Below are 19616 nucleotides of genomic sequence, written 5' to 3'. Positions count from 1 at the left end.
CTTAAGAACCTCCAATTCATCCACTGTGTTTTCACATTAGTGCCTGTCACATAGGTTAAAGCAGTAACTTCACTATATTCTTCCAAAGAGGTCACTCAGTAACTCAACTATCCTACAAGCTTCTATCTTCTTGTGACCATCATCACTCATTATGGTTAATCTGACATAGTCATTCTTCCTCCTACTTGCCACATAACAAAAAAACTCTTTGGTATTTCCTTTGGCCTGCTCAGCTAGATTCTTCTCATAATCTGATTTTGTCTTCTTTCCATGTTGGTCACCTTCCTTGCCTGTGCCTTTTACTGTTCATGAGTTTACCGGTCACCTTTCTCTTTATATACTCTCCACAGCATTTTGTTCTTCTGCAGCTCATGCTTAATGATATTACTTTTCCATCTAGCTCCTACCTGATTAACTCTCCTTACCCTAGGTATACAATTTAATACCACTTCCTCTTGATGACCTTTAACTATATCCCATGCACTACTAACGTTCTTACCCTGCAGTGTTTTATGCCACAGTACAGATTTAAGCTTCTTCCTAAGCATATCATTATCACCTGCCTTGTAGTTCCACAAATACTCCTTCTTGATAGAATATTCCTCATGTTTTACAATATCCCAAGTCAAGACTGCATGGTCACTTTAAGTAAAGTTATCACCTTAGTTATGAATAGGTCCAATACTCTCCCATCCTAGTCCCCCCCCCCTCCATCACATGCTGCCTTAAGTAATTATCTCTCAGCAGGTGTATAAATTCAATTTCCTTCCTGCCATGTGATCTTTCTTCCTTCCAGTCTATATATACATAGTAAGTCTCCAATAATAATCACTCGACCTGCACTCATTGTACCAATTTGGTGATGCACATCTTCCAGATCATCTGTGGAGCTCCCTGGCCTAAAGCAACAACATTTTATATTTTGTAAAATCTTTCTTAACCTTTTACAATTATGTAAAAGTCGAATAATTATCTTTTACATAATTGTAAAACTCTGGAGACCAAATATGGAACTTTTCTTTAATTACTTTATCAGGTCTGATACTGTTTAGTACTGTGCATTACATTTATTTAAAGGCATAATTTTTTTCTGTATATTCTCAGTTAACTTTATAAAAATATGTTGGCTTAATTTTTTTTTTCATTTAAAAAATATAACTTTTTAAATCATTATTCTTTAGTGCTTATAAAGATTTGAAACTGCTAAATTTTTAGGGAAGTTCGTTGTTTAGGCATTTACTTTTTTTTTTTTTCATGTTGAAGCATAAAATATACGTGGAAGTGTTCATTTTTGTTTACCTTATAGTGAGAAATTTGTCAGTGAAGTCATCATAGGAGATAATAAATTCAGTATATGTGAATGGACTGATATTGATCAGCAATCATCTGATATGGATGTTAGACTGAGAGGTGAAACAGAAACCCAAATATGGGATAGAGATGTGGAATATGTTTATGATGGAGCACTATCACCAAGTACCAATTATACAGGTTTTGTTGAGGTTCATGTGTGGGGTTCAAATGGAACTGTAAGTATCATTTTCTGTTAATGTTTTCCTAAATGAATCGTAGCAAAAATGGGTATTGTTTTTATTGTTATTGTGATTATTATTCCTATTTCTAGTACAACTGTTGCCATCACCACTAGTGTTTTCGATTGAATCACCATCATATTTTTTATTACAATAACCTTGATGGAGTCAGTAGACTCATTATGGGAAGCCCACTGTACCAGCATCATGTCTATCACATTGAATTTCATTGAAATTATTTATCCTGCATTCACAGTGTATGCTGGCAGTGCATTCCACTCACCAACAATTCTCCATGTAAAAAATCTACTTCCTCCCAACCTTCTTCACCACATCTTTATACAACTTCATCATAAACTTCAACTTTAACCTTATCAACTTCATATTCATCATAAATATTCTCTTTGCTTGTTACTACATCTATCATCCTTAAATCTGTTTAGCATGAATGTTCTCTTACATTAACTACATGTATTACACTCTCCAAGCCTGAAATATCTTCTTTGTATCTATCCATTATCACATTCTAACTCAGTCCCTATGAATAGTTAACATGTTCTTTTGATGTGTGTTGTTCTTTGAAATATTTTCATTGATTTTTTTCTGATTATGTTTCTTTTGAAATCACCACTAATTCTTTCCTCTTAGCAGAAAAAAAAAAAATAGTGGCATAATACTGATTAAGATCGTTTCTGATCTACAGAGAGGATCTTATCAGTATTCTTCAGTCTACACTATGGGTCTACCCCAAAAACTGGTTGTTGTTATTATTATTATTATTATGTTTAATGATAGTTTCACCTATGAAAGGTGATAAACAAAAATGCATTACTAATCTGAGTAGGCTAATGATTAGATAATCCAAACTATCCCTTAAAGACTAATCTTTTTATACTTTATAAGCTGTTTCAAGCTTCCAGTATATATCAGGATGGTAGGATTCTTGCACTGAACAATGTAAATCATCCAGAACTTTTACAGTTATCTGAACCAGAGTGTGATTTAAACCCACAGCCTGTAGATTAGAGAGCAAAGATGCTATTAATATTATTATTATTATTTATACCGGTACTCCATGGAGTCAAAAGACTCGTTGCAGGAGACCCACACTATCCATTTGCAGAATACCTATTATACATCTCAATAAACTTACTCATTATTGCAGCACTCACATCCACCTCTGGAAATGCATTTCACTCATTCACCACTCTCCAAGTAAAGAATCTAGTTCACACATTCTTACTAACCACAGTCTTAGACAACTTTCAAGTGTGATTTCTTGTTTTCTCCATGCTCAGCATGTACTGAAATATTTCTTTTGTGTCAATCTTATAGAATCCCTTTAGTGACTTATCATAGTTTTAATAACTTATCAAGTTTTTATCATATCCCATCTTCTCTGCCTGGCAGCTAAATTCTGTGGCCCACACACCTTCAATATATCCTTATAGGGAACATTCTGCAGATCTGTCACAAGCTTAGTCACTCATCTCTGAATCCTCTCCACCACCTCCCAGTGCCCTAGAAATGCAGGTGACCAAATCTGTGCACAGTAGTTAACATGTGGCAGAATCATTTATAAAGAGGGATAATAATCTCCCGATATTTACTTGTCAGTATGTTCTTCAACATGCAAGTAATCCTCTGAGCTATTTTGCCAACTCTTGCAATGTGTCATCTGAATTTCAAGTCTCTAGGTCAATATTAAGCCAACTGCTAACTAAACTGGCTGTAACTTGAATTCCATGCTGTGAGATTCATTGGAAGTCAACTTGCAATACACTATTTCTGTGTTTCATGCATTTAAACTCATTCATTACTTTGAAAGTGAATTTTCTCACTCACCATTCTCCATCAGAGATTCTGCTCCCCTGTTTTCATTCTTATTCAACTTCTAAAGATGACTCAATGATTTTTCCTTTCTTACTGTTCTGTGAAAAATCTTTTCTGTTAGGTGTTTATATTTATGGTGGCTGAAAACACAACTGGTTCTGCAATCATATATCATATTATTAGTGGTGATAATATTTATACAGGTACTTCATGGAGTCAAAAGACTCATTGCAGGATACCCACAGTGTCCATTAACACAATACTTATCATATATCTCTTAAACTTATTCACTGTTGTGGTGCTAACAACTACCTTCTGGCAGTCCATTCCACTCATTCTTCACTCTTTAAGTAAAGAACCTAGTCTGCATACCCTTACTAACTGCACTCTTAGACAACTTCCAAATGTGACCCCTTGTTTTCCTCTACTTCCCAGGTATTGAAATATTTCTTTCTTGTCAATCTTATAGAATCCCTTTAGTAACTTTTAGGTTTCTATGATATCTCTTCCTCCTGTCAGCTAGACTCTGCAACCATACACCTTCAATCTATGCTCATAGGGAACATTCCACAGACCTTTCATGAGCTTGGTCACTTTCTCTGAATCCTAGTCCACTATAAATGCAGGCAACTAACTCTGTGCACAGTAGTCAACATGTGGCTGAATCATAACCTTATAAAGAGGAATAACAGCTTCCTTATCTTGACTTGTCAATATGCCCTTCAACATCTTCAACCTCAGTAATTGTCTGAGCTATTTTGCCAACTCTTGCAATATGTCATCTGAATTTCAAATCTCTATTTACCATCACCCCCAGATCCCTAGCCTCATCAGTTTCACGTAATCTATTACCATCAATATGATAAAAAGTATGTAATACTTTCATTCCGGAGTGCATTAACTGACATTTTACAATATTAAATTGACAACCAGTGTCCTTTGCCAATACTGCTAATTTATTTAAGTCATCATAGAAGATATCTATATCATCTTTATCACTTATTGACCTCTCCAGTTTTGCATCACCAACAAATAACTGAAACCTCCCTCCCACATTTCTACCACTATATTGTGTGGACATACTTATGTGTTCGTCGAACATATTGTTTATTTTTTAACGGTATATATTAGAACACAGAAACTAAGTAAATAATTAATTTATTAACTTACTGCTGATATTTTGCTGGTTTTATAACCAGCATCTTCAGAGCATAAAAACACAGTTTGTCACAATACGCGAGACTATAACAACATGGTGTAATCAACGGACTAGTTAAACAAAATTGTAGCAGCAACACAAAGACTAGAGTCCTGATTTTTGGCGCCCTCTATCTGAAAAAAAAAAAAATGGTACTAGTTTTTTCTTAAGATGACTGTCTCCCAGATCTTAGGCAAGTTAATACAGCCATATTTGTTGAGATTTGGAGTGTGTTTCAGGGCTTCCGTCACCTCTAAGAACAATCTTCCTGACTTGTAAGAGCTTCTGTGTAGTACTTTTGTGTTTTCCCAGTTGATCCTGTGTGCAAGGGTATCCAGAGCATGGTCTGCTAGCCCCGACTTGCCATAGTGATAATTCCAGACGTATCTTTTGTGTTCACTGATGCGGATGTTCACAGTTCATCAGCGAATGATGCTGACACTGAATCTTTATCTCCTTGAAAACCATGCAACCAAATATATGCACAGTATTCCATATGCAGACTAATCAAAGCCTTATACAAGAGAACCATAATTAATCTCTTTGCTCTGCCTCTCAAGGTCCTCCTCCTCATTGTAATAATCCATTTTGATGCTCTTACACTTTCAGCAGTGTGATGCCTAAAGTTCAAGTCTGTTTCTGTCATCACTCCAAGATTTCTCATCTCTTCCACCTCCTTCAAGATTTCCCCATTAATTGTATACTCTGCATCCCAATCTTGTTTACCAAATTTCATGACCTTGAACTTTGTTAAACCAATAACGCCACTCACTTGCCCACTTGAGATCATCTCAAAGAACACAATAACATCCTCTGCTCCTCATAGTTCTTGCAACCTTTGGACCATTTGTGAACAGCTGCATATCTTCAGTTATGCTTATCATATTATCATGCATAGTGAAACAATAATGGTCCTAAAACTGAGACACCTGTGGAACTCTGCTAGTGACCTTCTTTTGGGATACTATTCTGTCATACATAACTTGCAAATACCTATCTGACAGCTAATCACCTACCCAACTTACTGATCTCTTATTAAGTCTCATCTATTACAACTTAGTCAACAGCTTCTCATGTGGTAATCTGTCAGAGTCCTTTGAAAAATCCAAGTATACCACTGTACATGCATCTCTATTATCCAGTGAATTCAGCAGTGCACAAGGAAGTTGCTGAAACATGTCCTCCCATATAACAAAATCATGTGACCATCATAGAGAATATTGCTATTCTTCTGCTTACTCACCATCACTCCCTCTTTCCAATCCCTCTTTCCTATTCTTTCACAATGATGAAATACCCTGATAAAACTGCTCATTGAATACTTCAGCTGTATCCTCTGCATCAGTTACCAGTCTACTATTGTCATCAACTGACATCATTATTTCTTCTACTTATCATGCATCAAAAGAACTCAATAGGAATTTTCTTCGCTTGATTAGCTATAAATTCTGATCATTCTGAACTTTTGTTCTCTTTACCAACCAAGTCACCTAATTCACTTGCTCTTTGTATCCTTTGCACAGCTATTTTTTTTTTTTATGTGGCTTGCATCCACAAACGTTTTATGTCAATGTGTTGTACATTCATTTTATTTTACAGTACGTTTTTTTATGTTATCTTTATTTTTTATATATTAGTTTCATGTTTCATATAGATTTCATGATTATATATATATATATATATACACACAAAGGGGGGGGGGGGTCAGGAAAGTTTTAATAAACACCTAGAACAAAATTATATTAAAGCAACTGATGTAACCACAAGAAAGAACATACTAGTTAGCAGAGTTATGAAGGTAATTTACATTCTTATATTCTTATATCCCGTATGTTCTTTCTTGTGGTTATATCAGTTGCCTTAATATCATTTTGTTCTAGGTGTTTATCAGAACTTAACAACTCCCCCTTCATAATTAATATATATATATATATATATAGGGGGGGAGAGAGAGAGAGATTTTAGGCTTAATCTCTTCATTCATCTATTTTATTTCCTACCTTATTTAGTATTCTCACTTTTGGAATACATTCAGAAATTGCTGCTCTTAAATAACTCTTGATCAAGCCCATTCATCATCTGTCTCCTCTTTCCATGCCATAGCTCCCAGTTTATGAGTTTAATGAGCTTTTCATAATCACCTGCACTGTTATTCCACACATATCCCTTCATAAAAGTTCTCTAATGATATAACTGCATATATGATTCTTAACATTCTCATTTGTCCTTTGTTACATGTTGTCTTAAGAACTCGAGAAATTCATTCTCCTTATTTCCTGATATTCTCTTCACTCTAATCAATATTGCTGTAAATGAAATCACCCATTAATGATCACTCTTTGCTTGCTCACTAAGCCAAGTACCCTATACATTTCTTTGTCTTCACCTTCCATATTCCCAGCTATATATCTCATCCTATCTATCTCATCCTCTCAACTTTGTACAGACAATTCTTATGCTATCATCAGGAGCCTCCTCTTTCCTATCATCATGAAAAACGTCATATACTTCCATTTCTATTCCCATCAGAATATCATTCTCATCCAACCACATTTTTACTTATTCCAACTGTTTTCAGACGAATAAACTCAATCAATGCAACAATTTTGTTACCTTGTTTCTGATACTCTTGACATCATAAACAAGCCTAGCATTTCATTTCTTGGTCTATAACCAGTTCTATCCATGCCAACCCCTTCCCTCATCTGTAACGTATCCACACCTTCTCCTGTCTACTCACCTTTACTTGGTCTCATAAATCTCTCTAGCTTGCCTGCTTTCCATGCATCAAAGGCTATTCTATTCATACACTGACCATCCTGATATGTGCATTCATTACTACTTCCAGAATCTACTCTCAGTACCTCCCTACATCCCCCATTCCCTATCTGTTGTTCTCAAATTTCCATTTCTCTCACTACTCTCATCTCCATCCATAATCACTTCAGTTATCATGTGGACTCCCACGCTTGTTCACATCACCTCTGACTTCCACTGATACCTTTTTCGCATTACTCATTACACTTTCTTCTAGCAACAGTCTTTCCTGTTGGTTTACACCAAATCCATTCAAATATAATCTATCTTTTATACAGTTCCATTTGCCCCTCGAATACATTCCACACATCAATAAACTACACTCCTTTTTCATCACATACTGCTCTAATCACATATTCATGATTCATGATTTCTTACTGTCTAAGCTCCTTAATATTTATTCAGAATATTTAAAGAATAACATGTATCTATCCATACTTCATATACTGCAGCAACCTGGGTAAAACAGTTACACACTTTCTATGCAATGACAAATTTTCTTAAATGCACTTTCCAGCTGCTGAATTAGAAACCTTTATGCAGATGTATGTGAATGTTATTTAGACAGCATATATGCAAAATACTTGGTCACATGTTCCACCATAAGTTCTAGGCAACTATTTAAGAATGCTGCTTGTCATTAATCATCAATAGTGTTGATCACAATGAGAAAATCAAAAGATCTTTCGGAATTTGATAAAGGGCTTATTGTGGGTGCCTGTCTGACTGTAGCCACAATTTTGAAAACAGCAGAGCCAACTGTTTTCTCAAAAGATGAGATTTCCCAGGTGTTTAATCACTGGAAAAATAACCCAAACTGCTTGTCTATGAGGCATAACTATGGTCCTAAGACAGTCTGTCAGGAATAAGATCATCGTCTTCTGAGAAGGCGTGCATGATTTCCTGTGTTCAGCAGTTGACCGATGCATTTAATGAAGGTTGTTCCCAATCCATATCTCACCAAACTATGTACAGGATATTGAAGAGGATCGGTATTGGCAGTCGCATGCCTATATGGAAACCACCGATTTCTGCAAAGAAGAACCTGAAAATTTCATCTACAGTGGTGGCAGGAACACGATGACTGGACACTGGAAGACTGGAAAAAATTCATGTGGTCTGATGAGTCATACTACACCTTCTTCTATGCTGATAATAGGCAGAAAGTTTGGTTGGAGCCCCGTGAAGCGATGAAGCCATCTTGCCTTGTAAACACAACTCAAGATTCTAGAATCATAGTATGGGGTATGTTCTGTTGGTATAGAATGGGTCCCCCCCCCCCGATATTGCTAGAAAGTTGGGTGTCATCCAAGGAATATCTGAACATTGATGCCAATCAAGTCTATCTGACAATGGTGACTTTTTACCCAGCAGATGGCAGTTGTTTCATGGATGACAGTGCTAATGTCCATCACCCATGAATTGTTTAGCAGTGGTTCAGTGAGCATGACGGTGACTTCCACCACAAAAGCCTTGAGCTGAACTCCGTTGAGAATGTATGGGACATATTAGTAACAAAAATCCAGAAGTAAAGTCTTCTTCAATCAAATCTGAGCCAGTTAAAGGGCTGTCTGGTGAATGCCTGGAATGTTGTATACGTAGATGCAATCCAACACCTTTGTAGAATCTATGCCACATTGCATATGTGCTGCAATTCAAGCTAAAGGAGGTCCAATGGAGTATTAAATAAAAGTTTCTAATTTGGTGGCTGATATGTGTAGTATATCATTAGTTTATTGTTTTATCCTTCATGTCACAAGCTATAAAATTCATGTTTTGATTACAACACTTGATTTCCAACCCATGAATGACACATATATAATGTACTTTGCATATTAATTATATATTTGTGATTTTAATAGCAGTCACATGTTATCTTTGTTAAATGTGTATATAATGAAATTGTCTCTTTTTTTATGTGAATCTCACCTATGAATGATATGAATGACTGAACTATAGACTATATATACTACACATAACTCTATGGATGATGAAATTCATCATCCATCTGGAGATATTCACAAAACATACTGGTCACAGTGGGATTTGAACCTGTTAGTTGGAGAGCAGATATACTAATCACTTGGCATAGGCCAGCCAAACATGAATGGCCAACAATCCTGCACAAAACAGCTGGAAATTTAAAAACCCAGAATGTATATTTTTAAGTGCTAATTTTTCAAAAATATATTAATTCCATGTAGCTTTACCAGTCTGATATAATGCAAAACAGACTGTGTTTATGTAATAGGGGATTTTCTAAATCAAATAGTAATAATGATGAGAAGTAATGCAGTTTTAACCACTCAATTTGTATACACAAATGGCATCACTGTTTGTATTTATATGGAATGTTTCAGTGTGTAAGCAGCTCATTGTTTTCTTTAAGATGGTGTTGCAAGTGATAACTAATGACCTCCCAACATCAACTGGGCTGAATCTGTTCTTTTTTTTTTAAATTTTTTTTAAATGATTAAATTTTTTTAAAATAAAATCTGAAAGGAAAATTTAAAATAAGTATTTCTTTTTCTGACTACATCTAAATGAGAAACATCTACAGGGTGTTTTAAATTAAAGTACCTCTATTCAGAGCAATCTGTAAAGGGAACCAGTAGAAGAAATACCTTCAAACTTGGTGTACCCTAACTAGATCATGGGGAAGAGATTTTGAGAATAAAAAAAATTACATTAATATGAAATGGATGCTATGTGATTGCACTAATTAGATCATGGACTTTGCAAGTACAGAGTTAAGACTTTGCAAAAATACCAACGACACCAAATGCAGTGCAATGCATGGTTCGTCAGTTTGAAGAAACAGACAGTTTGACAGTCCAACCAGCAAGAGGGCATAAATCTGAAAAACCACAAATGACTGAAGATATTGCAATGCAGTTATTGAAAAGTCAAATTAAAATGATGTAGGCTCATGCAGGGCACATGCTATATAAAATATAAAATCAGCTAACGTCTTTTTATTCCCGTATACGGGGAGTAGGCGAGGCCATTTAGCCCTATCTAACTTGGGCACATGGGCACATGCTATAGGAAGACAATTAGATTTGCCCTCCACAATAGTATGAAGTACTTTGCATAAAGTGTTGCATTGCAAATAGGAGTTGCCAGTGTCTGAGAAATGTTTGTATTGGTATTTTTGGCAATCTTGGAGGTAGACAATGATTGGACTTGGAACATCCAATGGAATAATAAAGCGCATTTTCATATTTGTGGAACAGTAAACACTGCTACATCTGGACTGAAGAGAATCCCCGTACATTTTAACAAGTTCCCTTACATCAGCTAAAGATCACACCTTTAGCAAATGTAATGGATAGCATTTACAGCTAAGTACATTAACAGGCAGTTTTATTTTGAAGAAAATTCATCAAATCAGACCTGTGACCTGCGTGGTCTCAGCTGCTCTTTATTGAGACATGTTGAGCAGTTTTGTCATTCTATAACTGCAAAGAGGGTGCCTGAACAAAACAGTGTCAGTGCAAGATGAAGCACCTCTCCCCATAGGATGTGAAGTTTAACAATTATTGCATCAACATTTCACAAAGAATAAAATAATCAGTCACTCATTTTCTATGAAATGGCCACTGCATTCACCAGATCTTAACCATTGTAACTTTGGCTTTGGAGTCACCTCAAAAGTATGGCGTATCAGGGCAAAGTTCTTCACCTGGCATATTTGAAACACAAAATCACACATCATGTGCAAACTTTTCAACAAATCAGTTGAGTTTCACTGTAAACAGTGCTGGCAGTATCAGTTGGTCCTGCACAAAAGGCCCACACATTGAATGTCGCCTCCATAGATCATTCGAATCTCCTTGACAGCTCTTTTCAGCATGTCAGCTCTATGTGATATGTTTTTTATATCACATTATTTTATGAAATGAGTGAAATAAACATCGCCATATAACTTTGTTTGTCATTGATTGTGAATAATTTCACAATCACATATCATTCATTTCGTATTAATATAATTTTTTTTAGTCTCAAAATCTGTTCCCCATGATCAAGTTAGGATACACAAAGTTTGAGGGTATTTCATCTGCTGGTTCTCTCTACAGATTGATATGAATAGGGGTACTTTAATTGGGAACACACTGTATATTATTTGATTATGATGTATTATTTATTACTTTTACCAATGCAATATTACAAATGATAACTATCTGGATATAGTATTTTCTTTCTTTATTCATTTTAGGTTCTTTCCAAACAGAGTCCTTATTTTACACCAACGCAAACAGGTAGGTTATTTCTAGTGATTTATATAATTATTGATTTACTGATGGTATCCTCATCATAATACTATGCTGCAGCTTAATGTTATTTAAGAAATGTATCAGTTGATTCATTAGCTGTCATTTATTTCTTTACATATTTTCATGCCATCCAAGACAAGCACTGATAACAGAGAATCTTCCTTTCTGCACCCCATCTTTATCTTGATACAAATGATTTGCCTCATGTATGCCTCCAGTTGATTTTGTACAGCCTGCTGTGGCACTATAATTTATACATCTCATGCACTTGTTTGCCAATTTCCCTACCATGAGTATTCTTTCTGTCAGTTTTTCCTTAGTTATCCACTTGATTTCTAAATAATCCTTGCCTAAAATCAATACTCATTAAATATATTTTCTTTCTTCCATACTCATATGTCATTTTGACTTTTCTGTTTTACTTTTCTTTCTAAAACACACACACACACACACACACACACACACACACACACACACACACACACCACCTCCTCCTCCTCCTCTGTTTGTTACGTAATTTACTTCTTACAGAAATTCTGTTCTGACTCTCCTAAGTTTTCACATATATAATGAGTGCTGGAATTATCATACTCTTGTAGGCTGCTATGTGAATATCTGCTGAGGTATTCCTGTATAGTTAGTTAGGCAATTGAATATCATCGCTATTTTATCCTTCATTAATATATCCTCATTTTTTCATTTAAATCAAGTAAACCTTCTTATTAGCTATTCCAAATAGCTTCATTTCATTTTGCCATATTATGAAAAGCTCAGGAGACTGTTGCAACTGTAGCATGAAATGAGGAATTGGGTAGAAAGGTGATCGAGCTACTTGGGTGCTATTTAAAAACTATCTAGTAGAAGCAATATCTATTCCCAGGATCAAAAAATTAAATAAGGTAGGTGTGAAATGGAATGAATGAAAAAATTAAGCATGCAGTACAGTTGAAGAACACATCATGGAGGCAACATCAGATTAGTGATGACAATCAGTTCCATGAAGAGTACAAAGAACAGGGAAGGAAAGTGACTCTGCTACTCTTACAGAGTAGCAGAATTGCAACTCTGTTTTACTTTTTTTCTGGCTTTATTAGCTAACTGAGCAGCAGTTAGCTAATAAAGCCAGAAAAAAAACCAATGGGATATCTTTTGATATGTACCCAGCAGTAGAAAAAATGATTATGGAAAGATAACATTAATTATATAAAACAATAAAAGGATAACCTGCTGCAGAGGATATAGTGGAGATATTAAATGAGCAATTCATAAAGGTATTTCATAGTGCAGTGGAAAGTGAGGAGGACAGACTCACTGTGAGTGAACTAGAGTAAACTTTGTGTTAATAAGGCTGTGGGACTTGATGAAATACCACTGCGCATTTTGAAGGAATGTGCTATGGACTTCATTGACTATCTGTCTTGACATAATTATTTGATATAAGTCTTATATTGAGACAAATTCCAAAGATGTCGAAGGAAGGCAAGCTTGTACTAGTTCATGATGAAGATGACAGAACTCAAGCTGAAGTTATAGGAATATTTGTGTGTCAGATATTATGGTTAAAGTGTTGGAGAGGTTAGTGAGAACCAAGATTCAGAATTGGATTGGCAACATGTTTTAGTGATATGTTGGAAGAGGTAGAGGAAATTGCTAAAATTGTGAATATAGCACAATAACTTCTCATTCCATTGCATAACATCTTGATTATACCACAAATGAGCTACTGTGCACAGTATAGTCATCTGGCTTTCAAAAATAATGAAGAAGTGATTGATGAAGGTAGTTTCTGGTCTCTGGATGGTTGAGTGTGAAGAAAGAAAAAGATGCAATTTACGGAGCCTAATAGATGGAAGTGGAGGGGATATGATAAAGACATATAAGTTGGTAGGAGATTGCTATAGCATAAACGTTGAAGAGGTTTTTCATAGAATGGTAGGAGATGGGGTGAATAAGAAGTTATCCCTGGAAGATGTATAAGGTGGATGTGAGCAAAGCGTGAGAAGCGGGGTTTTTTTATGGAGAGTTGTGAATAATTGGACTGCATTGCATGAAAGTGTAGTGTCTGCAGAGAATGTGTATGTACATAAATGTGAGGCAGGCTATGATGAGCTGTGCATATGACTTTGGGCCATTCACAATAAGCATTTAGCTTCATGGAGGTCTGAAGATGATAATAATAATAATTATTATTATTATTATTATTATTGTTGTTCAGTTAACAGAGTTCAAAGAGTAACAAGAAATATGAAATAGAATAATGAAATCTTTGACTTACAAATGAGTCCAATTCAGGCCTTTTCCAAAGACCTAGCAGTCAACTAGATATCATCATAAAATGTGAGATGTCCCTAAAAGTGCCGTTTTCTTTATTTGTAAAGAAAATGGCACTTTAAAAAAGACTCTTTTTAAAAGACTCTGTAAAGCTCAACTTTTCCAGATGTTTCATAAATGTTCTTGGTATTACTCCTAGCACTCCTGTGACAATTGGAACTATTGTTGCTTTCTTGCTCCAAAGATGTTGAATTTCAATTTCCAGATCAATACTATCCCCTGGTATTGCCACATCAATAAACCGCACATGTTGTTGTTCAACTATAGTGATGTCTGACATATTATGTTCAAGATATCTGTCTGTCTGAATTCTGAAGTCCCATAATATCTTGACACTTTCATTTCCAATAATTTTGCAACTGTGTGTTCCCAAGGGATTTTGCAAGTTGGGAAACCACATTTCCTGCTCAAAGCTCTGGTGTACAGCTTTTGCTACCTGATCATGCCTTTGTTTATAATCTGTATGGACAATCATGCTGCAAGAACTAATTACATGGTACACTGTCTCTTCTTTATCACTGCATAGTCAGCATTTGCTATCATTATATATCTTTTCAATCTTTGTCTTTATTGCATTTGTTTGTAGTGCTTGTTCTTGAGCAAGTAACAGACCTTGTGTCTCTTTCTTGATGTTGCCAAGTTAAGTGACTATCAACTTTCCCTTCAGTATTGTTCAAATATTGACTATGGAGTGCTTTATTTTTTCCATCCTTCTGATCTTTTTGCCATTTCTTTCTCCTTGTGCTCCTTTTTTTTTTTTTTTTTGATCTACTACATTCATTACTTTTTCTTTGTAAGCTTCATTCAACATCTTTTCTATGCTTTCCATGATATAATCATTTTCTTCAGTTGCTGAAAGTGATTATGAAGTAATCACCTATGTTGTAGCTAGTCATATCCACTATTTTTTTTTTTTTTTTTGTGAGGGAAAGGATATATGTGGAATTATAAGGCTGGTAATTATGACAAGCTTAGGAGACAGCTAGAAGCTATAACATGGAACGAAGAGCTGAGTGGTAAGGAAATAAATGCTGCATGGGAACTGACATAGAAATATATAACAGCATCAATGTGTGAATGTATTCCAAAGGCCAAAAGGCGAAAATAAGGTAGGTGTAAAATGGATGAATGTGGAGCATAAGTATGAAATCTGAAAAAAGAAAGTACTTTGGAGGAAGTACAAGATGAATAATGGTAATAATCAGTTACATGAAGAGTATAAAGAACAAGTCTGGAGAGTGTAGAATACATAGGAAAGGATGGCTTAATTGTGAGTGAGCAGGAGATATTTGAGGATATAAATAAACTTGATGTCAATAAGGTGATGGGATTTGATGATACATCACCAGACATCTTAAGGGAATGTTCCGAGGAATTGGCATTAGCAATGGCATGCCTTGCAACAGCACAGGTTCCGTGGGAGTGGAAGGAGGGTAAAATTGTTCCATGCATAAAGGTAGTGATAAGAGACTGTAGCTTCAAATTATAGGCTGGTCTGTATATCTGGAGTTGTGGTGAAGGTTCTGGAAAGGTTGCAGAAGTAAGATACAGAAATGGGTTGATAACAGCAGTATTCTCTGTAGTTATAACATGATGACAAATACCTTGGATAGGGGATATGCATATGCAGTGTGTACTTAGATTTTGCAAAGGCTTTTGATTGACTATACATGACAAGCTCTTAAATAAATTGAAACAGATGGGATTGGATTACAGATGTCTGAGTTGGATTGGTGACTGGCTATCGGATAGGTATCAGAAAGTTGTATATTGGGTGTGGTATCCCAAAAGAGAAAGGTTACTAGTGGTGTACTGTGGGGGTCAGCTATGGGGCCATTGTTGTTTAATTTGTATGTTAATGATATTGGGATGGGTTTAACTGAGATGATGCAAAACTGGGGAGAGCAATGCAGAGTCAAGCAGATGTTATGGCCTTACAAGAGGACTTCAATAGATTGCATGAATGGAGGTAAGTGGAACTGTCAGTTCAATGTTGCAAATTGTAAGGTTTTGAGATTTGATAAGGAGCAATGGGATGCAGGGGTATACACTTGGTGGGAAAACTTTAAAGGAAGTCGAGAAGATGAGAGACCTAGGAGTGATGGTGGACAAGGACCTGAAATTCTGGGCCACATTGCACAAGTTGTGAAGATGTCACATTTGATAATGGTAATGTTGCGAAGGACCCCAACATGCAGAAATAGAGAGGTTATGATGCCATTGTATTATAAGGCCTTGATCAGGCCTCATATGGATTATTGTGCACAGATTTGGTCACTGGGTTTTCATAATGACAAGGATATGTTGGAAAGGATCCAGAGAAGATTCACAAAGGTGGTCAATAGTCTTTGAAATGTGGAGTATGAGGACAGATTCAGAGAATGTAAGTTGCATAGCCCTGTGAATAGAAGGAAGAGGGGGATATGATTGAGACATATAAGCCAGTCAGGGGTTGTTATTGGATTGACATAGAAGAAACTTTTCATAGAATGGGAGGGGGGGGGGGGTAGAACAAGAGGTCATCGCCAGAAATTGTATAAGAAGGGTGTGAGCAGAGGAATGAGAAGTAGGTTCTTTGCATGGAGAGTGGTTGGTGAGTGGAATGCATTTCCTGAGTGTGTTGTGGGTGTATACACGTTGAATCAGTTTAAAGCATGGTTGGATGAGCATTATGTGCAATAGTATGTACCTCTCACGACAAATCTCTGACTCCATTGAAGTCAAATGTTGACAAAACGTTTCTGCTGAAATTTTCATTTCTAACATTTCACAAAAGGCTCTACTGACAAAATTCTGTCATTAGCACAAAGTGCTGTTTTTTTTTTTTATCCCTTAGCTACTGCCTCGATGGGGGGGGGGACACTGATTGATGTTAGACATATAGTGGAAACTGATAAAAGTGTGCAAAAGAATAGAATGAAAGAAAAAAAAAAGGGTAAAAGAGGTGATGAGTGATTCAGGATAGCAATGTATGGAGATTCCATAGTTAGAGGATCAGTTAATGAGAGAGTCCATAAGGTCTGCTATCCAGGAGGGAGTGTGAGTTGGATAAGTCAGGCATTGAGGAAGAAATGAGCAAGAGAATTAGTGGCGGCTGTGGGGACAAATGATCTAAGTGGACATAAGGTGCATGTCAGATTATTGTCAGATAGTGTAGTGGGAAAGGTTGTCAGTGTGTTGCTAATGTGTGACAATGATGAGATGAAGAACGAAAATCATGAATGGTATGCTAGCAGAATTGTGTGAGAGGGGGATTACAGTTTGTGGATGTATGGCATATGTGGTGGGAAGAACGGAATTATACAGGCATGGTGGGTTGCATTTGAATGGCATTGGAGTGAGTACACTGGAGAAAGTATTGCTAGATGGAAGTACAGTGTATGTGTGTGTGTGTGTGTGTGAGAGAGAGAGAGAGAGAGATGCAAGAGATCAGAAGTAAGAGATGAAGTGAAAAATCAGGAGAGTGATATTGAAGAGACAGAATCCTGAATAGCAATTTACAACAAATCTTCTGGTCCCAGTTGTGTTTAAAATGTGGGCTCTTCAATTAATGGGCATCCTGTGTATATCATCCATCACAATCTTCTGTACAGCATGGAAACAAGCCTATTTTTAACCCATCCCAAAGAAATAAAAAATATAATCTAGCTATCAGACTACCATCCCATTACAATGACATCACTTCTATCAAAAAGAATGAAGAAAGTCTTCAACAGTCAACTTTCACCACTTGGAAGCTCACCTTTGATAATACTGAGATTTCCACATGAGATCTTGAACTAATGTATGCCTCCATCAAAACTTGCATGGTTTACACCCTAGCACATCACATCCATGGCCTCCTTTGCCATGCAAAAAATGTGTGTCCTTTTCTGCTCACGACATTATTTCTCATCTATACAACTCTTAACACTGTAGAAATCCCAAACCCATTATACTTTAGAATAATGTTTGCAAATCTGGAGTTGTGGGCTAAAATTCTTTCTAAAAATGCTTCACGGTATCCAGTAAAAAGCTGTCTAGTTAATTGGTGAAACTGTTTCTCACAAACTCACTCCACCCACAGCACACTGTTTATACAATACACTGTTTCTGCCTACCTTTTATCTGGTTTTCAGCTATTTTTGTGTGTGCTTCTTTTGAACTAACCTGCCACTGTTCTTCCTCTCTCCTTTAAGCCTGTAAATCCATTAGCAATCACTAGTCAATATCCATTCACTGTCCAGTTCCAAACATACCAAACCAGCTTCTCATCATTGTCTTTCGTTCCCCCGATTTCTGTGCTGTGCTCCCAAAAATTTTCTCCCGAATAGTCCCACGTAGTAGTTCCTTATTACTTCTTGACTACATGCCCACAAATGGCACACTGATATACTATAGGTTTTGCCACCTTTCATGTGTACAGTTGATATTTAAAATAATAATAATAATAATAAATAGAATAAAATAAAGTACACTCTTGACTTCATAGAGGTACTGTGATTGTGATAATGACCCTGCATAAGTAGTCTATATTAAGGGAAATGTTTGTTTTATACTTTTTTTTTTTACTAAAATAAGATAAATTCTTCAGATATCATTGCAGAAGTGTTTCTGTTGTGATGTAAATAGATCCAAAATCATATTTTTGCAATTATGAATTCCTTTCTTGTTATACTATTTCTTCATTTATTCTAGAAAACAAGACAAGTTCTATACATGCTTATAAGCTAATCATAAATTAAAATTTATTATTTTATAATAAATTTGAGATTCTCTTGTAGGGTCATTAACACCTGCATCTTCTGGAGGTTCTAGCCCTCCAGTAAGACCAGAAAGTCCAGTAGCCTTTATATTTGGAGTTATTTGTGGGACAATCTTAGTAGTCCTAGTGCTGGTATTAGTGTTTTGTCTTCTCAGGTAAGTATTATATAATAACAAACAAAAGTATTGCATTACTTGGGTCCTTAACTCAGTCATGTTTGTTTTTTTAATAAATATATAAAGATTCAGTTTTCAACTCTGATAATAGTTCAAGTAATTTACCTCCCCAATTTCAAATAACAAATCTAATTTTCTGGGAATTTTCCCAGAAATAATACCTATAAATCTAATTTTCTTTTTTCTCTCCCATTGACCAAACTCAGGTTATCCTATGTGCAATCTTGGACACCTTAGCAATGTGTCCTCTGAACTTCATCTCCCTATCTACCAACACCCCTAAGTCCTTAGCCTCATCAATCTCTTGGTGTACTGCTCCATCAATGCAGTACACAGCTGGTAATCTTTTAATCCCAAAATGCATGACTTTACACTTTTCCACATTGAACTGACATCCATTACCCTTTGCCCATTCTACCAGCTTATTTAAATCATCCTGCAAACTTTTGACATCAGCTTGATTTTTTATTGCGCTACCCAACTTTGCATCATCAACAAACAACTGAATATCTCCCTGTAAGCCATTTCCTATATCATTTATATACAAATTAAACAACAATGGCCCAAGCACAGAGCCCTGAGGCACACCACTGGTCACCTGCCTCATCCTGGACTTGGCTCCTCCATACACCACCTTCTGGTATCTCTCCCTGAGTCATTCTCCTATCCATATCACCAATTTAGTATCCATTCCCATCTGCTCCAATT

At 36.0% G+C, this 19616-nt stretch overlaps 1 protein-coding gene across 1 annotated transcript in view; it reads left to right on the top strand.

Moving 5' to 3' along the window:
- The window catches only part of LOC150108538 (tyrosine-protein phosphatase 69D-like), a 655365-nt gene that overhangs the window by 336801 nt on the left and 298948 nt on the right, over positions 1 to 19616 (top strand). The window contains exons 9-12 of the mRNA XM_090390483.1: positions 1307 to 1529; positions 11600 to 11646; positions 13185 to 13198; positions 18794 to 18887. Of these exons, the coding sequence (XP_090246609.1) occupies positions 1307 to 1529; positions 11600 to 11646; positions 13185 to 13198; positions 18794 to 18887 (378 nt within the window). The remainder of the gene's footprint in view (positions 1 to 1306; positions 1530 to 11599; positions 11647 to 13184; positions 13199 to 18793; positions 18888 to 19616) is intronic.

Source organism: Typopeltis vanoorti, chromosome 3 (assembly GCF_054136105.1).
Source record: "Typopeltis vanoorti isolate ZY-2024b chromosome 3, IOZ_Tvanoo_1.0, whole genome shotgun sequence".
NCBI classification, from domain to species: domain Eukaryota; kingdom Metazoa; phylum Arthropoda; class Arachnida; order Uropygi; family Thelyphonidae; genus Typopeltis; species Typopeltis vanoorti.
Note: the sequence above shows the minus strand (reverse complement) of the source record. Positions and strands in the feature narration are given on the sequence as shown.